Here is a 26495-nt window from a genome sequence, read left to right on the forward strand (position 1 = left end):
TGTTTTGAAAAACATGCATCTTACTGAGCTTCCTGTAATGATACAGCTACTATATGAAGCTTTTGTTTTGAAAAACATGCATCTTACTGAGCTTCCTGTAATGACACAGCTACTATATGAAGCTTTTGTTTTGAAAAACATGCATCTTACTGAGCTTCCTGTAATGATACAGCTACTATAAGAAGCTTTTGTTTTGAAAAACATGCATCTTACTGAGCTTCCTGTAATGATACAGCTACTATATGAAGCTTTTGTTTTGAAAAACATGCATCTTACTGAGCTTCCTGTAATGACACAGCTACTATATGAAGCTTTTGTTTTGAAAAACATGCATCTTACTGAGCTTCCTGTAATGATACAGCTACTATAAGAAGCTTTTGTTTTGAAAAAAATGCATCTTACTGAGCTTCCTGTAATGATACAGCTACTATATGAAGCTTTTGTTTTGAAAAACATGCATCTTACTGAGCTTCCTGTAATGATACAGCTACTATATGAAGCTTTTGTTTTGAAAAACATGCATCTTACTGAGCTTCCTGTAATGATACATCTACTATAAGAAGCTTTTGTTTTGAAAAACATGCATCTTACTGAGCTTCCTGTAATGATACAGCTACTATATGAAGCTTTTGTTTTGAAAAACATGCATCTTACTGAGCTTCCTGTAATGACACAGCTACTATATGAAGCTTTTGTTTTGAAAAACATGCATCTTACTGAGCTTCCTGTAATGATACAGCTACTATATGAAGCTTTTGTTTTGAAAAACATGCATCTTACTGAGCTTCCTGTAATGACACAGCTACTATATGAAGCTTTTGTTTTGAAAAACATGCATCTTACTGAGCTTCCTGTAATGATACAGCTACTATAAGAAGCTTTTGTTTTGAAAAACATGCATCTTACTGAGCTTCCTGTAATGATACAGCTACTATATGAAGCTTTTGTTTTGAAAAACATGCATCTTACTGAGCTTCCTGTAATGACACAGCTACTATATGAAGCTTTTGTTTTGAAAAACATGCATCTTACTGAGCTTCCTGTAATGATACAGCTACTATATGAAGCTTTTGTTTTGAAAAACATGCATCTTACTGAGCTTCCTGTAATGACACAGCTACTATATGAAGCTTTTGTTTTGAAAAACATGCATCTTACTGAGCTTCCTGTAATGATACAGCTACTATATGAAGCTTTTGTTTTGAAAAACATGCATCTTACTGAGCTTCCTGTATGGTAAGAGTTACTTTCTGGGGATTTTATTTTGAAATATATTTCTAATGCTGAGTTACCTTAGGAAATAATTATTTTCTGAGGCATTTATTTTGAAAGGCTTGAACAAAAAGCAAAGCCAACAAGCGCATATATGGCAAAATGTCAGTGACTACGTATATTTATTTTCAGATAAGTTCTAAAAGAATGGCAAGAGAAGTTCAGAATGTTTTTTCTTCCCACATTAACATGTTTTCGGACATTATTTGCTTTATTTCCAGGATTCCCACCACAAAGTTCTCCCTCCCACATAAAGATAGGTGACAAAGTGAGGGTGAAGCCCACTGTCACCACACCGAAGTACAAGTGGGGCTCCGTCACTCACAGGAGTGTTGGGGTTGTGAAAGGTAAGCAGCTCTTTGTGTCTTCTGTTCATAATCTGAACAAGCACATGTTGAAGAGACAGAATCCATTGTTTCTGCGCTGACAGAGCTGGTTGGTTTGTTTCAGCGTTCAGTGCCAATGGGAAGGATGTGATCGTGGACTTCCCTCAGCAGTCCCACTGGACCGGCCTGCTGGCTGAGATGGAGCTGGTGCCCAGTGTTCACCCTGGAGTCAGGTTTGGATTTATACCATCCTTCTCTCTGGTTTGGACATATATCTTCCTTATTAAGCCGGACTGGACAAATATACTGAATTTTGACTCAGTAGTTAAGTTACTTTGAGGCTTTTATTTTGAAAAACAAGACTCACCTGGAGCTTCCTTTAAGGATACTTGATGGTGCTTTTATTGAATTTAAAAAAAATGCCTCTTCCTGTAAGGTCAGACGTACTTTTATTTTGAGATTCGTAAATAATCCTGAGTTTCCGGTCAGGATAAAGTTACTTTCCGATGGTTTTTATTTTGAAAAACATGCCTCATCCTATGCTTCCTGTAAAGATTAAGTGTTAGGTCAACTTAGGTAAGTCATTCGTGGCTTCTTTAGTCATTTTATAAACAAACATATTATTTAAATGAAGTTTTGATATTACTTATAACTAATGCAATACAATTTAGTTTGAAGTTTCCAGAGGCTGCCGGTGTAGGCTACCTTTTAACTTGTCATTATGACAAATTCTGGTCTCATATACCCCCAGACCAGCCCCTTCGGAAATGTACTGTACTCGACATCTCAATATGTTCTTTAATCGAAGCTTGTTTTGTCTGCAGGTGTGACGGCTGCCAGATGTTTCCTATAAACGGCCCCAGGTTCAAATGCAGGAACTGCGACGACTTCGACTTCTGTGAAAACTGCTTTAAAACCCGCAAACACAACACCAGGCATTCCTTTGGCAGAATCAACGAGCCAGGTAAGTCACACAGAAAACCCCATGTGTCCAGTTTCACTGCAAAAGCATCAAATCATACCGGAGAGAATAATCCTCATGGTCCCAATCACCATTACAAATCTGCGTTACTCAATGTTGTTGCTGATAACTAGTGCCAATACTTCCTTGATTCTTTTGAGCATCTGATACCTGAATGTTTTACGTCAGTTTTTGTGTGTTGGTATGTTTACGTTGTGGTGTACCCGGTCCCTTTTTGTACTGTTTCTAAACTATGTTTCCTCCAACATCATCAGGCCAGTCTCCAGGTTTCTGCGGCCGCTCAGGGAAGCAGCTGAAGAAGCATCACAACAGCCAGCGTGGGATGCTGATCGATGATTGGTCGCGAGCTGTGAAGAGCCTGAGCGTCTCGTCCTCCGTGAACCAGGTCTCGCGCCTCATCGACAGCACCGATCAGTGCTGGCAGTCCTCCGGATCGCAGGGAAAGGCACGACATTTAATGCTTACTCTAGAAACTAGAACATTCCCTACTGAGATATTGTGACTGTGTGACTGCTGTGTAATAATACCAGCGATAAGGAGGTATTGATGGCAGAGTTCCCGTTCCCGTAATTATAGGACTATGACCGGTAAAATATGCTGAAGACGGCAAATCTAAATCGCTCCGGTCAAAATAATTTCCACTGAGCGCAATACCGAATCAGTTGCGCCACTTATGTGACAGACAAGAAGAGTATGTGACAGACAAGAAGAGTATGTCACAGACAAGAAGAGTGTGTGACAGACAAGAATAGTCAACTCTAATGTCTAACACGTAATGTGGAGAAAGAGATGTCCTGTGTGGGTTGATTGTGCGTTGATCTGTTGGTAATGCCTCGGGGTTCCGGTGGGCATGTAAACAAATGCATAATGCTGCGCTATACTTTGCGGCCTCACCCGGTTGCATAGCGACCCTTATTGTTTAGGTGTCTTGATAAGCAGGTAGTCATATCATTAGCTAGAACTAGCTGGATCTGATCGATATGGACATAAACGCGAGAGAGATCAGCTGCTGCTGACGAGTCGTCACGCAGCTCTGCATGATCACCTGCAGCGGTGAGCGGACAAAACACACACTTCAGGTTAGAATATCACACGTAGCTATTTTAATGACCTCTCAAACTACCGTAACTAGTTATAGATATGTTTTACGTCGGGTCACTCATTACTGATCCGTGAGCTGCATGAGACTGACGGGCTGCCAGGAGAGGGAGAGCGCGCTCCGTTTATTATTCCCGTGTTATTGTAAGTTACTGTTCACTTTTGAATAATGTAGTTAATCTACTATAATTAGTTTGTTTAATATCGAGTCATATCAATTTGTTTTAAAGCTCAATAAATAACAAAGAAGACCTTTGACCGGCACTTTTCTCACCGGAAGATTTAACTTTAACGGACACGTTGACCGGCAAAAAAATATTCTAACGGGAACTCTGAGTGGTAGTATAGTTGCTTTATGGGGCTTTTATTTTAAATAACATGCATCTTATTGAGCTTCCTGTAACGGCCCGTCTACACTACAGGCATCAAAACATCTTGAAGCTGGGCGATTTTTTGCGAGCAACGCGACCAACAACCAATCACATGAATCTCCCGCCCCCGGCATACAAAGCAATAGCAATGTTAAAACGAAGTAAACTGGATATAAAATCCCCAAACAGGCGAAAACCTACCAGTTTCACCCACTGTCTCTGCCACCTCCCTCCATGCCTGGTTCCTCCGGTTTGTATCCCGGTAAATAGTCTGGTCGGAAAGAACCGGGTGATTTGCTACCGTAATTTCTCGTTTGGAATATGAGGAAATGAACTGCGGTCTGGCTCTCCCAGCTTGCACGTGGTTTGATTGGCTAGCGCTTCTACTGTCAGATTTGCATAAACGGGATTTGATTGGCTGATGCCAGCTTCCAAAGCATCGGGAGCATAAAAAGTTGAACGTTGTTCAACTTTTGATGCTCACGATGCTTACAAAGCCATGCTCCGCTCCCCACAATGCAGTTCGGCGAAGATTCAAAATCTTCTACGTTTTCGCTTCGCTTCTACGCCATTCAAATGAATGGGCGAAGCGTTGAAAGCATTTTTCGATGCCTGTAGTGTAGACGGGGCGTAAGGATTCTATAGGGCTTTTATTTCTGCAAGCATGCCTCCCTCTTAGCTTCCTTTAAGTTTCTAGTGCTTTTATATTTAAAAACATGGCTAATCCTGAGTTACCTGTTAAAATATAGTTACCGTACTTTTCGGACTATATAGCGCACCTGCATATAAGCCGCAGCAGCTAAATGGTCCGTCTGTCTTGCTCTCGTTCTGTCTCTCGGTTCCACTTTTACTTTGGCGCGCTACCTGTCTCACTCTTTTCCGGCCTCCAGCTTTTCCTGCTGGAGCCCGCCCTTAAAGGTGGCGGACGCGGACCGGTCATAGAGCCCATAGCGTTAAAGGTGGTTAATTGTATCTGTAAAATCCATAGATTTAGGAGGTTCCCTAGTGGCCGTTAGCTGTACAAAGAAATGGGGGAAAAAGTCGCGGCTTATAGTCCGAAAAGTACGGTACTTATTTTTAAAAACGAGCCTCATCCTAAACTTCCTGTAAGGATACATTAGCCCTTCAGGGATTACAAAATGGGTGAAGGAGAGTAGGAATAAGTATGCCGGTCACACAGATAAAGATGCATTACAGTCTATTTCATCTTTATTGGGGACGGGTGGCGCAGTGGTCTGTGCATCCGATCATCAGATCAAGGGGGAGTGCTGGGGAACTCCAGTTCGAAACCCGCTCCTGCCGCCACTGCGTCAGGCCGTTGTGTCCTTGGGCAAGACACTTCACCCGGATTTGCTCCTGTGGGTATTGTCCACAGTACATGTATAATATCAATGTGTACTTGTAAAAGCGCCTCGATGACTTCGAGGCGTGAAGATGCATGCCTCCCTGTGGCGCAGTGCGCTGTGCAATGATCATCAGATCAAGGGGTGAAACCCGCCGCTGCTGCGTCTGTAAAGCCGGTGTGTCCTTGGGCAAGACACTTCACCTGAACTTGCTCCTGTGGGTATTGTCCACAGTGTTTGACCATTGCATGTATGATATATGTGTAATGTGTGTATATGTAAAAGCGCTTTGAGTCATTGAAAAAGCGCTATAATAAATGTAAGGAATTATTATTATTATTATTGGAGTATAATGGACTTCTTTATGTTTTGGTCTCCAGCACTGGATCCGTATGGAGCTGTTTCCAGATGTTCTGGTGCACAGGCTGAAGATGGTGGTGGATCCAGCGGACAGCAGCTACATGCCCTCACTAGTGGTGGTGTCAGGCACGTACCATTTGAACCGTTTACAGTTTACACACACTTGCACCTTAGTTTAGATGTTTGTTGACATTTTAACTTTTTTTAACAGCAAAAGCAATGTGCTTTCTCTTCTTGAATTACAGGTGGAAGCTCTTTGAACAATCTAATTGAGCTTAAGACGATTAACATCAACCCCACAGACACCACCATCCTGGTCCTGAGTGACTGCACTGAGGTCAGTTGGCTTTTAACTGACTTTAATTTGTAATGAATGTTTATTATCTTAACTCTCCTGCCTCACTTTAAAAGTTGGGCACATGGGTTAAGAAATGGTTGTCGATATAACCCAAATGACCCGTTTCCCACAGTATCACAGATACATCGAGGTCGCCATCAAGCAGTGCCGCAGCTCGGGGATCGACTGTAAGATCCACAGCCTCGGCATCGTGGGACGCATCAGAGCGGAGGATGAAGACCTGGCCACCGTGCCCTTCCTCGCATCGGACAACGAAGAGGACGACGACGACAAAACTGCTACCGGGAGGTGAGTTGTGTGGTCGTAGACGATTTCCTTATTTATAATAAGCAGGTATTTACATTACATTACATTAACTAGCAGATTCAGGATGTACGAAATGTGTAAATGCTCACAGGAAGGGGTGGAAGACGTTTTCAGATTGTTTGCTGAAAAGAAAATACTTGAAAAATTAAAAAGTATATTCTTCAATACGTGCCTTAAAGGTCACCTATTATGCAAAATCCACTTCTTCGTGTCTCTTCTACATCAACACGTGTCTCTTCTTCTTCATGTCTCTTCTACATCAACATGTGTCCCCTCTTCTTCATGTCTCTTCTACATCAACATGTGTCCCCTCTTCTTCATGTCTCTTCTACATCAACATGTGTCCCCTCTTCTTCATGTCTCTTCTACATCAACATGTGTCCCCTCTTCTTCATGTCTCTTCTACACCAACACGTGTCCCCTCTTCCTCATGTCTCTTCTTCATCAACATGTGTCCCCTCTTCTCCATGTCTCTCTACATCAACATGTGTCCCCTCTTCTTCATGTCTCTTCTACATCAACATGTGTCCCCTCTTCTTAATGTCTCTTCTACATCAACATGTGTCCCCTCTTCTTCATGTCTCTTCTACACCAACACGTGTCCCCTCTTCTTCATGTCTCTTCTACATCAACATGTGTCCCCTCTTCTTCATGTCTCTTCTACATCAACATATGTCCCCTCTTCTTCATGTCTCTCTACATCAACATGTGTGGGCGTGGGGAGGGGCTCCTTATTTTCATCTAAAGTAACAGACAGAGAATCAGCACTTTGGAAACAGGGCTGAAACAGAGGGGATTATGGGTAATGCTGCGATGATCTGGTTGATGTGTCGGCCAATCAGAGACATGTTCTGTATATATCTAAGACCTATAATATATTGATGAACAACAGTATAATAGGGGACCTTTAATCAAAGATTACCATGGTAAGGTTTAGCTACATTAAGAAAGTGTTTGATTCATATCTCATGGCAGACCATTAAAGCTGAACTCATTCATGTTCTGATCCTCAATGTGTGCGTTTCATTTTTGCCTCCAGTCTTGCCCGTAAGAAGTCCTCTGGTCTGGACTCAGCGGCCACCATCAGGACCAAAGTGTTCGTTTGGGGTCTGAACGACAAGGACCAGCTGGGAGGACTCAAAGGCTCCAAGGTGCAGACGCTGGAGAGTTCACTCTAAATGAAGGGCTGCAGTATTTTAGAGTAGATTTGTCCTCCGAGAGAGAGAAGCTGCTGCATCTTAAATAACGTCCTTTTGTGTCCTCCACAGATCAAGGTTCCTTCCTTCTCTGAAACTCTCTCTGCTCTCAATGTGGTTCAAGTGGCCGGTGGCTCCAAAAGCCTCTTTGCAGGTGGGTGATAAATGTTTAAGAGTTAATACTCTGTTTCCCTTAAATTCACTGATTAAGAATTATGAGCCAAAATCTCACAGTGCTACAAATAACCTGTGGGTTTTTATATTTCGTGTGTTTCGCTGAACTACATCAGAACATATTGTGTTGTTATTATTTATTATTTTGTATTTATTTATTTTTGTTTGTCACTCTCTTACATTTTGGCTCCATGGTCTGTTTTGGTTATAATTGTGGTTTAAATATTGTACGCCTTCAAGTGAAGATCAACTACGTATGGCTTGTCAAGTGATGTACAATAGTAGAGACTAAGCTGAACACTTGTGGCTTTGAAGTGCTCAATCTAACCTATCGATGTACCAAATGTATTTTCTGTGTGTCTTCAATAAAAAGCATATTGTGTTGTGTGTAACCGTTGTGTCTGTGCTGCAGTGACGGTGGAGGGGAAGATCTACGCCTGTGGAGAGGCCACTAACGGCCGGTTGGGCCTGGGTCTCTCCAGCGGGACCATCCCAATCCCCCGCCAGATCACTGCACTCAGTAACTACGTGGTGAAGAAAGTCGCAGTGCATTCTGGGGGACGGCACGCCATGGCGCTGACCGTGGACGGGAAGGTGTTCTCGTGGGGAGAGGGAGACGACGGCAAGCTGGGACACTTCAGCAGAATGTACGTTAAGCTGCACAAATACTGTTGTTATTATCTTTACAATAAATGCACATTTAAGAGCCTAAACATATTTGAAAATTACACATTTTTGGCACCAGAAATGTGCATCAAAACATGGTCACGTCTATTGATAGTGATTTTTGATATGTCTTCCTATCAATTGTTTCTAGGTAAATAATATACAGATAATATTTGACCGTAATTTCACATTTTTCCACGACATTAGAACCTTCCTGGACACGTTAACCTGTTGCAATTATTATACATTATGGACAACTTTCTCCTAATATGAGTAATAATTACGTGTTTTTCCACCTTTCCTGTAGGAACTGTGACAAGCCTCGGCTGATCGAGGCTCTGAAGACGAAGCGTATCCGGGACATCGCCTGTGGCAGCTCGCACAGCGCCGCCATCACCTCCAGCGGGGAGCTGTACAGCTGGGGCCTCGGGGAGTACGGCCGCCTCGGACACGGAGACAACACCACGCAGCTCAGGCCCAAACTGGTACGTCTGTACTTCTTGCACCGAACCACTTCTATAGAGCGGTGCGGGGACGAGTCCTAAAACCCGGAAGTGAGTTAGCATGTTACCACTTCCGGTTCCCTCGTCTCGGAGTCGATGGTTTTTTGAGCATTTTTGGTTGAAATATCTGGAAATAAGGTCTGTGGTTGAGACACATTTAAGAGACGGATCTTAGATTTATGATTCGAAAATTATAAAAGTAGGGTAGACATGTGGATACTGAACAAAACGTGCATTTATCAAACAGCTTCGTTTTCCACAGATCTTATTTTTTACAATATTCCAAAGAGAAAATGCAGATATTCTCTGAGATTTAAATTGACTATGAACTCCCTTTTCTGTGTCTTCTAGGTGAAAGTGCTTCTGGGACATCGAGTTATCCAGGTGGCTTGTGGGAGCCGGGACGCTCAAACTCTGGCCCTCACTGATGAAGGTATTTCTGTTCATTAACTATCCTTCAGAGTATATACTGTGTATTAAAAAGTCTCCTGAACTACCTTTATTACGCCTGAGAAGATTTCTCTCTGCTTGTATAGATGTGTGTTAGTTTCCATTTAGTGATGCATGTATTTTCTGTCCTGTCAGGCTTGGTGTTCTCCTGGGGGGACGGGGACTTTGGGAAGCTGGGTCGTGGAGGCAGTGAAGGCTGCAACATCCCCCAGAACATCGAGAGGCTGAACGGACAGGCGGTCAGTCAGATCGAGTGTGGAGCTCAGTTCTCTCTGGCACTCACCAAATCTGGAGTGGTGTGGACCTGGTGAGAAGGAGGGTTTTTTAAACATTGTTTCAGGTTTCTGATTCTGAAACATCTTCCCCTGACTGCAGATGAAGCACAGCCTCAACATGTGTTCCCTCTTCTTCATGTCTCTTCTACATCAACATGTGTCCCCTCTTCTTCATGTCTCTTCTACATCAACATGTGTCCCCTCTAGTTCATGTCTCTTCTACATCAACATGTGTCCCCTCTTCTTCATGTCTCTTCTACATCAACATGTGTCCCCTCTTCTTCATGTCTCTTCTACATCAACATGTGTCCCCTCTTCTTCATGTCTCTTCTACATCAACATGTGTTCCCTCTTCTTCATGTCTCTTCTACATCAACATGTGTCCCCTCTAGTTCATGTCTCTTCTACATCAACATGTGTCCCCTCTTCTTCATGTCTCTTCTACATCAACATGTGTCCCCTCTTCTTCATGTCTCTTCTACATCAACATGTGTCCCCTCTTCTTCATGTCTCTTCTACATCAACATGTGTCCCCTCTTCTTCATGTCTCTTCTACATCAACATGTGTCCCCTCTTCTTCATGTCTCTTCTACATCAACATGTGTCCCCTCTTCTTAATGTCTCTTCTACATCAACATGTGTCCCCTCTTCTTCATGTCTCTCCTACATCAACACGTGTCCCCTCTTCTCCATGTCTCTTCTACATCAACATGTGTCCCCTCTTCTCCATGTCTCTTCTCCATCAACATGTGTCCCCTCTTCTTCATGTCTCCTCTACATCAACATGTGTCCCCTCTTCTTCATGTCTCTTCTACATCAACATGTGTCCCCTCTGTGGAAAGAGACTCTGAAAGCTTCAGGAACAAAGATTCTCTCTCTTTTTGATCCATTTCTATAAAAACCTGTCTGAAAATGAGCTGATCAGATTTTGGCCACTTGATGATGTCATAACGATGTGTTGTCTTGTGTAACCATTAGCCAATCAGCAACCAAGGTAACCCCCCCCCCCTTATCACCTGAATCTCCTCTAGAGCACCATTGTGTTCTTTGTAACCAAATCTCTCTCAGAGGGGCGTGGGGAGGGGCTCCTTATTTTCATCTAAAGTAACAGACAGAAAGGGTGTTTCTCAATCTTGAGTACGCTTGCTTGGTAGCACATGTCTTCCGAGTCACTTGCTTCAGAAGCGAGGCAAGAATCCTTCCTGGCATTGGGAAAAACGAAGAGTGGAACAGGCGAGCAGGTGTGCGTCATATGAGAGGCCCCGCCTTACATTTTCCGCCATAGATTTGGGGAAATTGGTCCGTGCGCAAAGCATTGTGGGGATTTTAAGACCGCGGAGTCTACACATGTGCAGCCTCGAAATTTCTCGCTACGAAGTACGCCGGGCTCGGTAGAATTCCAAGTATGCTGGACATTGGAACAGTCCTTCGGCGGCACTCAATGACGTAGTGTGCTTGAAATAGTGGCTCTGGAGCAGCTTTACTCGCGATTGAGAAACACCTCCAGTCAGCACTTTTGAAACAGGGCTGAAACAGAGGGGATTATGGGTAATGCTGCAATGATCTGTTTGGTGTTTCAGCCAATCAGAGACATGTAATATATTGATGTAAAACAGTATAATAGGGAACTTTAACTGTTCGTGTTTCCTTACAGGGGCAAAGGCGACTATTTCCGCCTGGGCCACGGCACCGATGTCCACGTGCGAAAGCCTCAGATGGTGGAGGGACTGCGGGGGAAAAAGATTGTCCACGTGGCGGTGGGCGCGCTGCACTGTTTGGCTGTTACAGAAACAGGACAGGTGTGTACTGACCGTCCAGAGCCTCTGCTCAGTTACTGCCGTGGCTCTGAGCCAGATGAGTGTTTTCTCCTCCTGGAGCGCGACTTTATTTATCGACTCTCACGACTCTGACCTTTGTCTCACGGCCAGTTTCCCTTTTATGTGCTACCATCCATCAGAAGGAATCACTTCCTATCATAAGAGGCAGCTACTCAATATTGGAACACTTGAAGACGTTGTTAAGATTGAGTGCTTAGAGCGAAGACTTCACAGATTTAAACTAAAGAATGTATTTAGATAACCACGGCACATCCCTTTTTTTTAAACCATACATATATCATTAACACAGGAGATTGAACAATAAAGAAAACACACCTAGGAAACTGGTTACTAGATTGATTGCAGGGGTAGTAGATTTTCGTTCTCACCGGCCCCACCATTGTAGCCACTGGCCCGGAGCATTCGTCCAAAAAAAATCCACTCTAATAATGAAGAAAATTAACACATTTGTTGCAATAGTAATTTATGCACAAAATATACATTTCTACTTTTAGAATTTGAATTAGGGCTGCTCAATTAATCGTATTTTAATTGCAATTACGATTTTGGCTTGCAACGATTATAAAAATAACATAATTGAAATAAAACGATTATTTTATATATATATATATATTTATATATATTTTTTTCAATAAATGGATGTTTTCAAAGTAAATCGTTTTTAATAATCGTGATATCAATTATTGACCCAAATAATCGAGATTATGATTTTTGCCATAATCGAGCAGGCCTAATTTGAATCATCAGTTCTTCCTCATTTTCATATTTGGTTTATTACAATTATTATATTGTGGTCATTGTTAAAAGAAAAAAAGGAAGGTGACATTTCTGCTAAGATAATTATTATTTGCACTTCCTGCCTTCCTGTCATTATCAGGAGTTAGAAATGTAATGGCTATGTAATAGATTAGATTAGAGCCTTCATTCTCCTAAACTGCTGGGACATTTCCCGATAGCCAATATACAGCATACAGTGTTTCCCACAGATCTGAAATATACTTGGGCGGGTGGTGGGAGAAAAAAAAAAAAGTTTTAACAACATGTTTATTTATTGACTTTTCATTCCTGTATAATCATTTTGCGCAAGGATGGCACTGTTTGTCAGAGCACTTCATCCTTCTGGGATTTCATGAAGAACAGCTTCAACCTCTGTGTATGGGAACGCCTCTGGTGCTGGTCCATTAAGTTGGCATTGATTTCATACTCCCTGTCACTCTCCTTTAACTCCTCCGGTGACTTTCTTATATTTGAAGATTGTTTTTTGGCCGGTTACCGCTGGTTTTAAAAAAAAATTGGCGAATGGTTAGGTGGCGCGAAAGTCTGTGAAGGAGCGTGCTCGCACTGCGCTCTACTCCGCAGCAAACAGCCGTTTAATTTTCATCCAACAGCGACAACCGCCTCACGAAACGCTATGTTGTAGCGTTAATAAACAAAACAATTTAACAACATTGCTTGTCAAAATACCAAAATACCACAGGATCATGTGATTTTATGTCTTACTGTTTTTCGTTAAAGCAACATTTTTAATGACCCGAGCGGGCAAGTGGAAAGTACGTTATGCTGTCTAAATAGTGCTTCCGGGCCAGCGGGCCATTTATAAGCAGGGCGTCCGCGGGGTCTTAAAAAGTATTAAAAGTTGATAAATCAATTTAGCGAAAATTAAGGCTATTAAACTGCATTTTCCAAGGTGTTACATTTTGTAGCTTGTTTTCAATAAGTATATAAATGATCCAAAGAGGTTGTGTTCTACAGTCTGCCTGAATGTAGTCATGGCGTAGGTGTGTCGTGTGATTCTGTGGAGTTTATTGATGGCATCCCGTTGGGTTTGACGTCATCTGAACAGGACGTCGCTCGCTCACTGCTTGATAGCGCGAAGGTCCGTTTACGCCGGTTGTTAAACAACATCGTTATAGGGAAATGCAAGTCTGCGTCCAAATGGTTGGAAGATAAGGAGGAAGGACAATCAATACTGTGTATAGTCAATGTGAGGTGAAGTGTGTCGCCAAGGTAACCGGTTAAAACTCCAAGTGGCGATGAGGTCTTAAAATGTACGGAAAGGGTCTTAAAAAAGGTCTTGAAAGGAATTACATCTGACTTCAGGATTCCTGCATACACCCTGCTAATGTCTAGCCCTGCCTTGCCTCTCAGGGCGTCTGTACATTTATGAAACTAAAGAAAATTAAGTTCACGATTTTCCATTTTAGAACAGTTAAAGAAAACCTTGAATGTAACACAAAAGACCTTCGTGTTTATACTGAGGTTTTCCCCTCGCGTTCCTCCCTCAGGTGTTTGCGTGGGGAGATAACGACCACGGGCAGCAGGGGAACGGCACCACCACGGTGAACAGGAAGCCCACCCTGGTGCAGGGTCTGGAGGGGCAGAAGATCACCCGGGTGGCCTGTGGCTCCTCCCACAGCGTGGCCTGGACCACGGTCGACGTGACCACGCCCTCCGTGCACGAGCCCGTCCTCTTCCAGACCGCCCGGGACTCGCTCGGAGCTTCTTACTTAGGTACTCATCAAATGTTCCCCTCAAAATATGGGGCCCTTTTTTCAAATGTGTTAAGAGGAGAAAGTTCCCAATCGTTCCTGATTAAACTTTTGCATTTTGGAGGGGTCCCAACACTGGATGGGTTGTCGCGGGGAGGAGGTGCTGCCGTCCTGACATTTATTGTTTATTATTGAGATTTTTGTTTTAGCTGACTGGTTTTCTATTTATTTATTTGTTTATATGTTGTTTGTCTGTTTGTCTTCTGTCTGTGTGGGATTTTGCTTACATTGTTACTCTACCTATTTTTCTATAAAGTGAAGATTTCGATACATGCTCTGATAGAATAACTTTATGCTGTTGAAAAAACTCAATAAACAAAGTTTAAAAAAACAAAAAAACAACAACATTGTTCCCTCTTAATAGTGGGGTTTCTTAGGGAGTTTTTCCTGTGATGGTCTAAGGACAGAGGGTGCAGCTACTTTACTTATCGAGGTGGCACAGGTTGACTGCAGCTCTGAATCTGTCTGATATCTGCAGGAGCTGTATGTGTGTGTCACATTATTAACTGTGTCATAGTGTGTGTGTTGTCCTCTGCAGGCGTCCAGTCCGACAGTGACTCAGCAGCAGTGAACAACAAGCTGAGCGGGCAGAGCAGCGTGAAGCCCAACCGCCCGTCGCTGGCCAAGATCCTGCTCAGTCTGGACGGAAACCCGGCCAAGCAGCAGGCTCTGTCCCACGTTCTGTCAGCGCTGCAGATCATGTATGCTCGGTGAGTCGGAAATACATCCTCTCCTCCAACGCACCATGTGACTCAACCATGTTAACGACTGGCTAAGGACCTTTGTCACCCCCCTCCTTCTTTCATTTCTTGTTGCACATAAGCCTTACGGCCCGTCCACACAGCTTCTGCCCATTCACTTTGAATGCAGAGCGGAGCTTTCCTGGCGTTTCAGGCTGCAAAAGTTGAGCAATGTTCAACTTTTGAAGCTTCTGAAGCTTTCGGTGGAAGCGTCAGCCAATCAAATCATATGCCAGTACAAGCTCTAGCCAATCAAACCGCTGCTTGTGTGTCAGGGGCGGGAGATTCATGTGATTGGTTGTTGGTCGAGCTTCAGACACGCCCAGCTCCAAGCTTTTTTTGAAGCTGTAGCGTGGACGGGCCAAAATGACATGTGACATGCACACTAAGAAGTCTGAAAACAGTAAAAAGTAACAAAGTCATAAACTCGGAACATGTGAAAGAGTAATTTATAGACGCTCTATTTAGTTTTTTTTATTTTCCCTTTCCTGTAGTGTGTTCTATAGGTTTTAGTGCATGTAAATGGTCGGCAAAGGCTAAAATCTCTGTGGAAATGTTAATGCAAATTGTCCGAAATTGCTGTTTTCAGCCCATCACATATGGAGATGTTCTGCTTCTCTCTGTCGTATATCATATTAAAGTGAATATCTTTAAATGTCTCTAGATTAAAAACATCAACAGATAATGAAAATAATCGTCATGACAGCCACCTTAGTTTAATATTTAACCATGAAAATGAAAAATCTTTTGGCTAGCATCACGTCAGGAAAAGGATTAAGATGCTTTGGGATTTTGATGGTGTTAAAATCATCATAGCTGTGTTTACAAAGTGGTGCTGAGTGACGCCCTGAAAGTGTGTATGACGTCTAAATAATATAATCAGGCACTGTAACTCTCATTAGTGTGTGTGTTACCGTTGACAGGAAGTGTTCTGTGTGTCCTCAGGGATGCAGTGGTTGGAGCTCTGATGCCGGCCAGCATGATCCTGCCTGCAGAGGTTCCCGCCAGCTCCCCTCTCCCCCCCTTTGACTCCTCCTCCTCCTCCAGCGTCAGCGATGAAGAGGGGCCTCCGGTCCTTCCTGAAGCCGAGGAGAGGCTCAGCCCCAACCCCTGGCAGGACAAGAAGGGAGAGGTGAGGAACACATTTATATTTAGTATGACTTTAATAATTGTCAGTTAGGGTGTTCCTTTGCCTTTTTTATCCATACCCACGGCATCTATTGCTCCCAAATTCAAGATTCAAGGCTTTTATTGTCATTAGTGCACAGATACAGTGTACTTATCACAATGAAAACTTAGGTCACAGCTCCTCCAACAGTGCAACACAATAAAACAGATACATATATAACCTCATGCAGTTTCTAAAATGTTGGGTAACTTGGCAGTTTTGCCGGCCAGGGTCTATTAAGAATGAATACAGGCGATAATACCTTACAACGCTCAACATTAAAGGTCCCATGACATGGCCATTTCTACTGATCATAATTCCATTGTTGAGGTCTACTAGAATAGATTTATATTGTTCATTGTTCCAAACTCACATTGGTTTCTCACAGCATCTCTGTATAGTATGTGTATTCACTCTCTGTCCTACACGGCTTGTTGGAGCTCCTGCCCCCCCCCCCTCCCTGTGAGCCCAGTGTGCTCTGATTGGTCAGCTCGCCCACTCTGTTCTGATGAGTCCACCACCGTTACAGCGGAACATCAGTGATTATGTGTTACCATGGCGTTTGTTAGCAACCAGGAAATGACACCAGTAATGACAAACAGATGTGAATGCTGCGTGGGGTCTGAGTGCCGTGTTGGCGGGACGTTGCGCGGCTCGCTGCTGCGAGGAGCGGACAGTGTCAGCTCTATTACTGGTGTTGTTTCCTGGCTGCTGCGTGGGGTCTGCGAGACATCGCGAAACTCAGCCTGAGCATCATGGACGTGGGAAGCGGGGGTGCTGAGGGGGCTGCAGCACCCCCATCTGCGAGGCTCCACTAGCACCCCCCCCCCAAACACGGCGCACCTACAGTGTAAGCGCGCCACAGTTTTGCCGCTGAGTGTGTGTGTGTGAGGAGCTCCACGGATTGGTCCATTTGGTTATGGTCACGTCACTGTACACGGCAAGGACAAAAAAGATCTCCAACGAGGCGTTCTGGGGCAGCACAGACAGGTCTTCTCTGTGTTAGAGTTTTACTCGCTACAGGGTGTACTTTGAGGGTTTGTGACTCTGCAGACCGTTCACATGCAGACAAAGCTACATAACACACAAGGGGACGGGTAAGAACCAGAAAAGCATGACATGGGACCTTTAAAATTATGTTATAGTTCAAACTAAGTTCATACAAAGAAAGTTAATTGAATCGGTCATACATGGTGCATTTCTTAATTTAATGTTCTTATTTAAGAAATTGAAAAAAAACGCACCCTACTGGATCTAGCCTATTGTGTGAACATGGCGTTAACGCAAGGGTGTAACTTTGGTTTGAGAAGTGGGGGGGACACAAAACAGGGGGTCCTCCGCAATGAAACATTTTCTCAATTTAATTCCATTTCCTGCCTGTCTACAAATATATCAGGGACTATGGTGTTAACAAATCCAAGAAAAATGTGTAGTGTATATAATGAGTGTGCACACTTATCTAGTATCCTATCCATGTGAACCTGTTTTATTTGTGATGACCTCACATCCTCTAGGGGGGTCCGGGGGCATGCACCCCGGGAAGATTGTTTTCTTTAAATTGAAGTTGAATGCATCAATCTGGTGCACTTTGAGGGCAACATTAAGAGATGTATGGATACAGCTTTCAACACTTATATGAAACAGAACTGTATATATTTCAATAATCAAAAAACCATTAGAATATTCTCACAACCAATAACACATCATTGATAAACTCCTCTCTCCTACCTGTATCTTACCTAGTCTGCAATCTTTTTATTTATGCATATTTGACTAATCACTCCCCTTTCAAACTGTGTTTTTTATTTGTGTACTGACCTATAGAAGGATTTCTTAACTTACTTTATATACAACTAATATTACATAAATGGAAATATTTGTTTACATAGATGACCAAACCGTTTGAGACCCACTGAGATAACTTAGACTAAAGTTTACAATCTAATCGCTCAGTCCTTTACCTCCCTGAGCTGACGTTATCTCTCTCAGTCCCACAGGAGAGGTCTCTCTCTCTCTCTCTCTCTCTCTCTCTCTCTCTCTCTCTCTCTCTCTCTCTCTCTCTCTCTCTATCTCTCTCGCTCTCAAAGTCCGACAGGAAAGAACTCTCGCTCTCCTTATTGTTGAAACAGCTTCTAATGTCCGTTAGCTCCGAGCTAGCACCAAATGCTAACAACAACCCCCTAACTCTCCATGTCTTTCTCTCTTTCTATCTCTCTCTCTCACAAGATGCGCTCGTGCCACACACACACAGACACTCCTCCGTGACGATGACCGCTTGCGTAAAAAAAAAATATATAAACACATTTAAAAAGTGGGGGGGGGACACAAATGTGATTTTTGAAAAGTGGGGGGGACATGTCCTCCCTGTCCCCAGTGGAAATTACGCCCATGCGCTAACATGTTTTTGTGTGTGTGTGTGTGTGTGTGTGTGTAGGCTCCCTCCTCAGAAGATGCTCTCACCCCCTCCTCAGGTATAACCCCGTCTGCCTCCGGTGGTACTTCTCGTCCCTTCATCCCCGTCACTGATGACCCCGGAGCCGCCAGCATCATCGCTGAAACCATGACTAAGACCAAAGAGGTGAGTTTGACTGACTCGGCGTGTGTGAATTCATAAAGTGGTGCAGGAATGAGTCCTAAAACCCAGAAATGTGTCGGCATTTCAGCACTTCACTAAATGAGACGACTAAACGGCATCACGCCCAGCATTAGCCCGTGACCGTGCTGTAGTAAACCAGCGAGATGCTACCTTAAAAAATCTGTCATTTCTGCCCCACTCCTTTAACCCGAACACGTTGTCCTGCTTTATGTTCCCTTCAGGACTCGGAGAGCCATAGTAAGGTTGTGGGTCCGGAGCCTCAGTACCTGGATGAGTTCACCAGTCTGCTCGTTCCCGATGATACCCGTGTGATGGTGGACCTGCTGAAGCTGGCGGTGTCCTGCCGCTCCGGAGAGAAAGGGAAGGAGGTGCTGTCCGCCGTGCTGTCAGGCATGGGAACAGCTTACCCTCAGGTGATTTACTTTACTTTTACAATATCACGTTACCGGTAAAACCCATTTTTTTTACTTTGCTTGTACTCGCTCTCCTGTCAGTAGCTTTATTGAGGTGCAAACACATGTTGACTGTATGTGAAGATTTCAACATTTGGGATAGACATTACTGTTGCAAAACCAAAGTGTAGCCGCATTTAAAACGTCGTAGTGAATATGAATGAATGCATTATGAAATCAGCAAAATACACTTTGAGATATAAAGCATTAATTTCCATGTGAGCATTTTAAAAGTCAATATTGATCATAAAAAGTCAATATTAAAGTCGATCTAAAGTAATATAAAACTATTCGTGCAGCCCTAGTTCATACTATACCACAGAAGGAAGAATTATTGATTTAGAAAAGATAAGATTAAATATATATTATTAATATGGCATCATTTGTCTTATGGGAACTTTTGTGAATTATATTGAATGGTTATTTGGGTGCATCTTTATCTCCGAGCCTCGTGATTGGTCGTAACATTTGTTTAATCTCTGTCTCTCCGGTGTTGCAGGTGGCGGACATGCTGCTGGAGTTGTGTGTCACAGAGTTGGAGGACGTGGCGACGGACTCTCAGAGCGGCCGCCTGTCCTCTCAGCCCGTCGTGGTGGAGAGCATCCACCCGTACACCGACGACACCTCCACCAGCGGCACCGTGAAGATCCCAGGTACAAACGGAGAAGATACAGAAACAGAGGGGATTATGGGATGCTGCAATGATCCGTTTGGTGTTTCAGACAAACACTTCAGAGACATGTTCTGTATATACCTATAATATATTGATGAAAAACACTTTAAATTGCCGTATCATCTTTAATGTATCTCTTATTTTGTTCTGTAGGTGCCGAGGGTCTGAGGATAGAGTTCGACCGCCAATGTTCGACGGAGCGACGCCACGACCCGCTGACCATCATGGACGGAGCCAACAGGATCGTATCCGTCCGATCAGGTGATGAGAGGAGGACCATACATCTGAGTAACCATTAAGTGTGTGTCCATGAATGAAGTCTGACCGTGTGTGTGCTTCAGGGCGGGAGTGGTCCGACTGGTCCAGTGAGTTGAGGATCCCGGGGGATGAACTCAAATGGAAGTTCACCAGCGATGGCTCGGTTAACGGGTGGGGGTGGCGCTTCACTGTGTATCCCATCATGCCTGCTGCTGGTGAGCCACCTCATACGACGAAACACTGACAATAATCTGTGACCAGATCAGTGTTTCCATTCGCAAAATGTGTGACATAAATCCTTTTCGTTTCCCTCCCCAGGTCCCAAAGACCTCCTCTCAGACCGCTGCATCCTGTCCTGCCCCTCCATGGATCTGGTCACATGTCTGCTGGACTTCAGGCTCAACTTCGCCTCCAACCGGAGCATCGTGCCGCGCCTCGCCGCCTCCCTGGCTGCCTGCGCTCAGCTCAGTGCACTAGGTACGGTACTTGTGGCCATAATCATCTCCAAAAGGTTTATTTATGTGACTTTTCTTAGGCAAGGCAAGTGCATTTATATAGCGCCTTTCAACACAAGGCAATTCAAAGTGCTTTCAAAAAAGGAAAGACACTAAGAGAATTAAGAAACATCTCATAAAACGTCATTTAAAAACACTAATATAAAAGCAAAGATAATAAAACATGACTAAATATAACAAAGGTACATGAATAATCTTAGACCTTTAGGGATATTTCTAAGGTACAAAAGGGTAAAAGACAAGTCAGATGTAAGGAGTAGGGTTAGAGGTGTAGAGATTTAATGGCGTTTCGGAATTCATGATGTATTTAATTGAATGTATTTGCAGCTGCCGGCCACAGGATGTGGGCTCTGCAGAGACTGAGGAAGCTTCTGACCACAGAGTACGGTCAGTCCATCAACATCAACCGACTGCTGGGATACAGCGAGGGCGAGGCGCGCTCTATGGTGAGATCCACAGGAGAAAAGTTTCTTGTTTCAAATATTTGTATTGAGAAGAAGCATACTGTACAAGTGTAAGCAAAAGTACAGACTTCTTTGGGGTGGACATCATGCTTCGCTTTTTCAACCTAGAAGACAAACAGAACAGCCAACACGAAATAATAAAGAAAACACCTAGCATGACAGGGTTACCATACTTAATGACATACATAGTCATAGTGGGAAAGAACAAACAAAATAGTATATATAATAAAAATAAATAAATAAACTTAAAGGGTGAGGAGAACAGTTTCTTAATAAAAGGCTTTACTGATATATTTATTGGGTTTATTCCATGTTTGGCCGACGATTTAATCTAAGGAGCCTGATACAAGAGTGCTCAATATCTGATTTGATATAGAATTCCTAACATATAATCTAAGAACTGCTAACAGAGCACTTATATACTAATAAAGGACTGGCTTATCTAAAGCCAGTTGAGTAGCACTTGAACTGATTGGCTCTTTGAAACCTGATGTACTTATATGATTCTGTTTTCCTCAAGGTTGTGTCTTCCTGGTCGAATGTACTTATTGTAAGTCGCTTTGGATAAAAGCGTCAGCTAAATGCAATGTAATGTAATGTAATCTATTTTGGTGTGAAGATATATGCCTGTAATAATAGTGTGATCAAGCATTTTAACTATACAATACAGTACTATGGAAGCTCAAAGCTCATGGTTTAAATAAGGAATTTATCTGATTAACTATTTTCTTTCAGAGTTTCACAGGCAGTGCGCTGGCCGCCTTAGTGAAGGGGCTTCCAGAGGCTCTGCAGAGGCAGTACGAGTACGAGGACCCCATCGTCAGGGGAGGAAAGCAGCTGCTTCACAGTCCATTTTTCAAGGTACGTTCATTATTATTACCTTATACCACGATCGGTTAATAGCAGTGTAACGTGGGCCCGAATTTACTCGACTTTGAGCGGAAAAAGCCGGTTGAAGTTCGACACATTTAAAGTCATATTGTCCGTTGGAAATAATTAAAATGTTACGAGCCTAACCGACCTGCATATATTCTGGTTTCTTTCGACATGTTTTATTTTATCTAAGAATATTAAGGGCCTAAAGCTGAAATAAATAATCTGTGTCTACATGACTTCATGATGTAATTTCTCATCTTCTTATCAATTCGGACTCTGAAATCTTCCTGGAGACATTAACCAAACCAATTATGTGGAATGGACAAATGTGCATTCGTTTTTTGTAGATCATAAAGTAGGTTTTTGTGTTATGTATCCAGGTGTTGGTTGCTCTTGCCTGCGACCTGGAGCTGGACACGTTGCCCTGCTGCGCTGAGACCCATAAATGGGCCTGGTTCCGCCGGTACTGCACCGCCTCCAGAGTGGCTGTGGCTCTGGACAAGAGGACGTCTCAGCCCAGAGCCTTCCTGGATGAAGTGAGTCTTCACCAGTATCTCACTACAGTTACTTATGGCGCGTTTCCACTGCAGGCCTCGCTCGGTTTGGTTAGGCCTTTTTAGGCCCGGCTCACTTTAATGCTGCGCTTCCATTACAGTTTAGGAACTGGGGCAGTTACTATAGTAACGCAGTGTAGGCGGAGCCGTGACGTCATCTTCAATGAGCGCCCCAGAAAAACAACACAGCCGTTAGCTGTTAGCATTCAAGCTCACAGCTCCTCATATCTGTTCAGAAACTAGACAAAAGTTAAACAAGTACAACCCACAGACTGCCTGTGTCATGGAGGATACAGTCGCTGGTTTATTTATGTCTGTAGGCCGTTGTTGTGAGTGTGGACGGTCGGAGCATATATAACGTTAGCTTAGCCAAGCTACATTTAGAAAGCACGCATTTTAAAAGGTTTTTCGCCTGCCGTCTGTCTACAGACTTGTCAAAGCATTAATTCATGGTTTTTACTAACCGGTATCAGTATGTTGTTACTTCGGCATCATTTTGAAACGTGTATTACAATTAAATCACGGTCAAATATGTTAATCTTGTTGTAGTTGTAGCCCCCTGGCCAGCGATTCTCTCTCTAGTTTAGCATGCTCAGCCCGACTCAGCCCGGTTGTTCCTGGCCCTAGAACCACGATTTAGTCGGGCCAGAAAAAAGGTGAAAAAGTAGCCCCGGGCCAAAACTAGGCCAAGTGGAAACGCAACCAAAAACGGGCCCCGCACGGCTCGGCATGCTTAAAGCGAGCTACCCGCTGCAGTGGAAACGCGCCATAACATTGCGCAAACAAATGACTAGATTCTCCCTTTGACAGACTAGAGGTTTATATTTGAGTGACATTTGCGCGACTTGTCCACATGCAACTGTCACAGGGGTTGTGCTGCCGTACAGAGACATGGCGGAGTCATCAACAGTGTTATGTGACGATGGACACTGAACTTAAGAGAACGTTTGAAAGTTTAGAATTTGTGTCTACCACTGCTCACATCTTCCTTATTGCAATAGTAATTGTTATATGTGTGCACATGTAGGCCTAAGTTTTAGGTTTTGGCTTTAGATGAGAGTAACACCTACGTCACTTCCGGGCGAAGATTACGGCCCCGCCCACTTTTGGGGGGAAAACAACGCTGTTATTTTTTCATGGCGGTCAAAACACATTCTGAAGTTTTTGCCAATCCGATCAGAAATGAAAGAAAACCGTGGATTGTCTGATCTTCAAAGAGCCCGATTACGATGTCCAGACAGGCAGACAGTTACATGAAATCATCGGTCTCGATATATGGTTAAATTAAAATCAGTAGGCGAGGCCGTAATTTCGCCAGCTGTTACTCTCATGAGCGAGGCGGAAAATAATTGTGTTATCATGCCAAAAAGCTGCGGAGTCGTTTATTGCACCTCAAACATTAAATCAAATCCAGAGTCCAGTGTTTCTGGACTTCCTCTAAGAAGAAAGGACGGTAACAGAAGAGCTCTGTGGCTTCAGGCTTGATCGCCGTTCAAATGACAGCGTTGGTTTCCCTCAAAAATGGGCGGGGCCGTAAATGTTACTCATCTATGGACATCGATCGCCAACTGCTATATTTAACCATATGTCGAGCCCGATCTTGGATTTCCAATGATTGAATGTAATTGTTTGCCTGTCTGGCCATCGGGCTCTTTGAAGATCCACAAATCCACGGTTTTCTTACATTTCTGATCGGATTGGCAAAAACTTCAGAATTTGAATTGACCGCCGTTCAAATGACAGCTTTGTTTTCACCCAAAAGTGGGCGGAGCCGTTATTTTTGCTCGGAAGTGACGCATGTGTTACTCTCATCTATAGGCTGTTGCTGAGTCCGCAAAAGTAATGTAACGAGTTACTTTATGTAGAGAGTAAAGAAGTAATACATTATTTTTTTTGAGTAACGACCCCATCACTGGTCTTCACACACTTTTACATTCAAATGGTATTCAAAAAGAAGATATATTTAATACCAGGTATACTACAAATTGTCCTTCCTTATCTCCTCTGCCGTTGAAGGTCACAAAGAAAATCCGAGAGCTTATGGCCGACCACGAGATCATGAACAGCCTCCACGAGAGTCACGACTTGTTCAAGCGCGAGCACGACGAGCAGCTCGTTCAGTGGATGAACCGGCGACCGGACGACTGGACGCTGTCGGCCGGGGGCAGCGGCACCATCTACGGCTGGGGCCACAACCACAGGGGCCAGCTGGGGGGCATCGAGGGGGCGAAGGTCAAAGTTCCCACGCCCACTGAAGCCCTCGCCACACTGAGGCCGGTGCAGCTGATCGGGGGGGAGCAGACGCTGTTCGCCGTCACCGCAGATGGAAAGGTCTGTCTCTAATCTCATCACACAATACAGTGATTAACATGTTTGATGCTCAATGTTAGAGATATCTTTGTCTGGAACTCATCGATTACTTTGGCTGCAACAATGATTTGATCTAAGGAGCCTGAAGTGTTTTCAATTGAATGTTTCCAATGCAAATGTCACAAAATGCTGTTTTCTGCTTTTTAATTTGGAGATTTTCTGATTTTCTCTACTTTATTTCACATTAAAGTAAATAATGAATCAAATCAAAGTGATATAAATAGGCTTTATTTTCAAGATTTTCCACTGATGTCTGCAGTAAGAAACCCAACTTAGAAGCATTGTCTGCACTGGTACTGTAGTATCCAAAGAATATCCTTCAACCTGAACATTAAGAACATATAACACATATCTTGACAAACAAAACATGCTGTTACCATGACCCTTATCCAGTGTATTCTCATATTCTTAACAATAGTGGAGTATTAGAGAGTGTATAGTTTTGAAAACGTGATATACATTGTCATATTAATACATTTGTTCTGGATCCCCAGCTGTACGCCACAGGATACGGGGCGGGGGGCAGGTTGGGCATCGGGGGCACAGAGTCCGTCTCCACCCCCACGCTGCTGGAGTCCATCCAGCACGTCTACATCAGGAAGGTGGCCGTGAACTCCGGAGGGAAGCACTGCCTGGCGCTGTCCTCCGAGGGGGAGGTGTACTCCTGGGGAGAGGCGGAGGACGGGAAGCTGGGCCATGGGAACAGAAGGTCCACACTCAATAATATATACATGACTTTGAACCTTCAATTTACAGTTCACAACACACGCGATGACATTTTAGATCACTGTAGGAATTAAGGAGTGATGTTAAGTGTTCAGTTTTATACAGGATTTCTGCAAAGTCCTCAAACATTCATTATTTAGTTATAAATGTAGGTCTAAATTGTGTTAAAAACGATTTTCAGGTCTTACAATGAATGCTTTTCTGAAAAATAATTTAGTTATTTTATTATTATTTCTAAAAAATATTGATCTGTTTTATTAGTTATTTATTACATTTTTTAATAGAGAGGCGAAGTCCCGCCCATCTACTTCCGACCCATGGGACCTTATTTTGGAAAAATTATGTATTGAAGTCAATGGGGAGAGAAAGATTATCTCTCGATCCCGTTTGAATTGTGCCACGAATTACACACATGATGTTTGTCAATTTAAAAATAATTTCCATGTCAAAAAAAGTCAGTTTGTCGTAAAACTGTTGAAATATAAGACTATGAAAAATACGCAACTAGAAAGACTACAAATCCCAGAGTCCCGGTCCCGCATGCTTGCTCTTGGAACCGACTAACTCCCCTTGTGTGTATGTGCAGCTCTCAACATGCCCAGACTTGGAGTGATTTTCACCTCCTTTAATACTTTCCGCCTCATTCTGAAAGAAAGCAGTGAAATGTTTCAACGTGACGGCCGTCTTGGTGTGTGGTGCGAGGTGGGAGATGTAGTTCATTGAGCGGTTTCACACAAACAAAGTGTTACTTCACAGTTTTACGACACATTTTTATTTTTTTGACTCGCAAAATGATCTTTTAAATTGACAAACATCATATGTGTAATTCGTGGCACAATTCAAACGGGATCAAAAGATAATCGTTCTCTCGCCATTGACTTCAATACATACTTTTTCTGAAATAAGGTCCCCCGGAAAGGGAGGGACTTCGCCTCTATAGAAAGAATTTTGTTATAAAATTATACATTTTTCATATCGGTTTTGACCATATTTGGACGTAATCTTTGAAAACACATCTTTACCCCCATGTGTAAGA

General features: G+C 43.3%; 1 protein-coding gene across 8 annotated transcripts in view; it reads left to right on the top strand.

Moving 5' to 3' along the window:
- The window catches only part of herc2 (HECT and RLD domain containing E3 ubiquitin protein ligase 2), a 102450-nt gene that overhangs the window by 55023 nt on the left and 20932 nt on the right, over positions 1-26495 (top strand). For 5 of the 8 annotated variants that reach the window (XM_034081617.2, XM_034081618.2, XM_034081622.2 and 2 more), the window contains exons 50-77: positions 1494-1619; positions 1723-1831; positions 2423-2562; positions 2835-3025; positions 5773-5878; positions 5998-6089; positions 6223-6398; positions 7456-7567; positions 7685-7766; positions 8199-8433; positions 8760-8937; positions 9307-9388; positions 9541-9712; positions 11335-11479; positions 13804-14029; positions 14585-14777; positions 15753-15939; positions 18410-18553; positions 18793-18984; positions 19523-19676; positions 19850-19957; positions 20038-20169; positions 20273-20431; positions 20797-20915; positions 21669-21794; positions 22190-22345; positions 24380-24694; positions 25228-25442. In XM_034081617.2, the coding sequence (XP_033937508.1) occupies positions 1494-1619; positions 1723-1831; positions 2423-2562; positions 2835-3025; positions 5773-5878; positions 5998-6089; positions 6223-6398; positions 7456-7567; positions 7685-7766; positions 8199-8433; positions 8760-8937; positions 9307-9388; positions 9541-9712; positions 11335-11479; positions 13804-14029; positions 14585-14777; positions 15753-15939; positions 18410-18553; positions 18793-18984; positions 19523-19676; positions 19850-19957; positions 20038-20169; positions 20273-20431; positions 20797-20915; positions 21669-21794; positions 22190-22345; positions 24380-24694; positions 25228-25442 (4372 nt within the window). The remainder of the gene's footprint in view (positions 1-1493; positions 1620-1722; positions 1832-2422; positions 2563-2834; positions 3026-5772; positions 5879-5997; positions 6090-6222; positions 6399-7455; positions 7568-7684; positions 7767-8198; positions 8434-8759; positions 8938-9306; positions 9389-9540; positions 9713-11334; positions 11480-13803; positions 14030-14584; positions 14778-15752; positions 15940-18409; positions 18554-18792; positions 18985-19522; positions 19677-19849; positions 19958-20037; positions 20170-20272; positions 20432-20796; positions 20916-21668; positions 21795-22189; positions 22346-24379; positions 24695-25227; positions 25443-26495) is intronic. The other 3 variants (XM_034081621.2, XM_034081623.2, XM_034081624.2) reach the window with 1 other exon arrangement.

The sequence above is a fragment of the Pseudochaenichthys georgianus genome, chromosome 4 (genome assembly GCF_902827115.2).
Source record: "Pseudochaenichthys georgianus chromosome 4, fPseGeo1.2, whole genome shotgun sequence".
Taxonomy (NCBI): Eukaryota; Metazoa; Chordata; class Actinopteri; order Perciformes; family Channichthyidae; genus Pseudochaenichthys; species Pseudochaenichthys georgianus.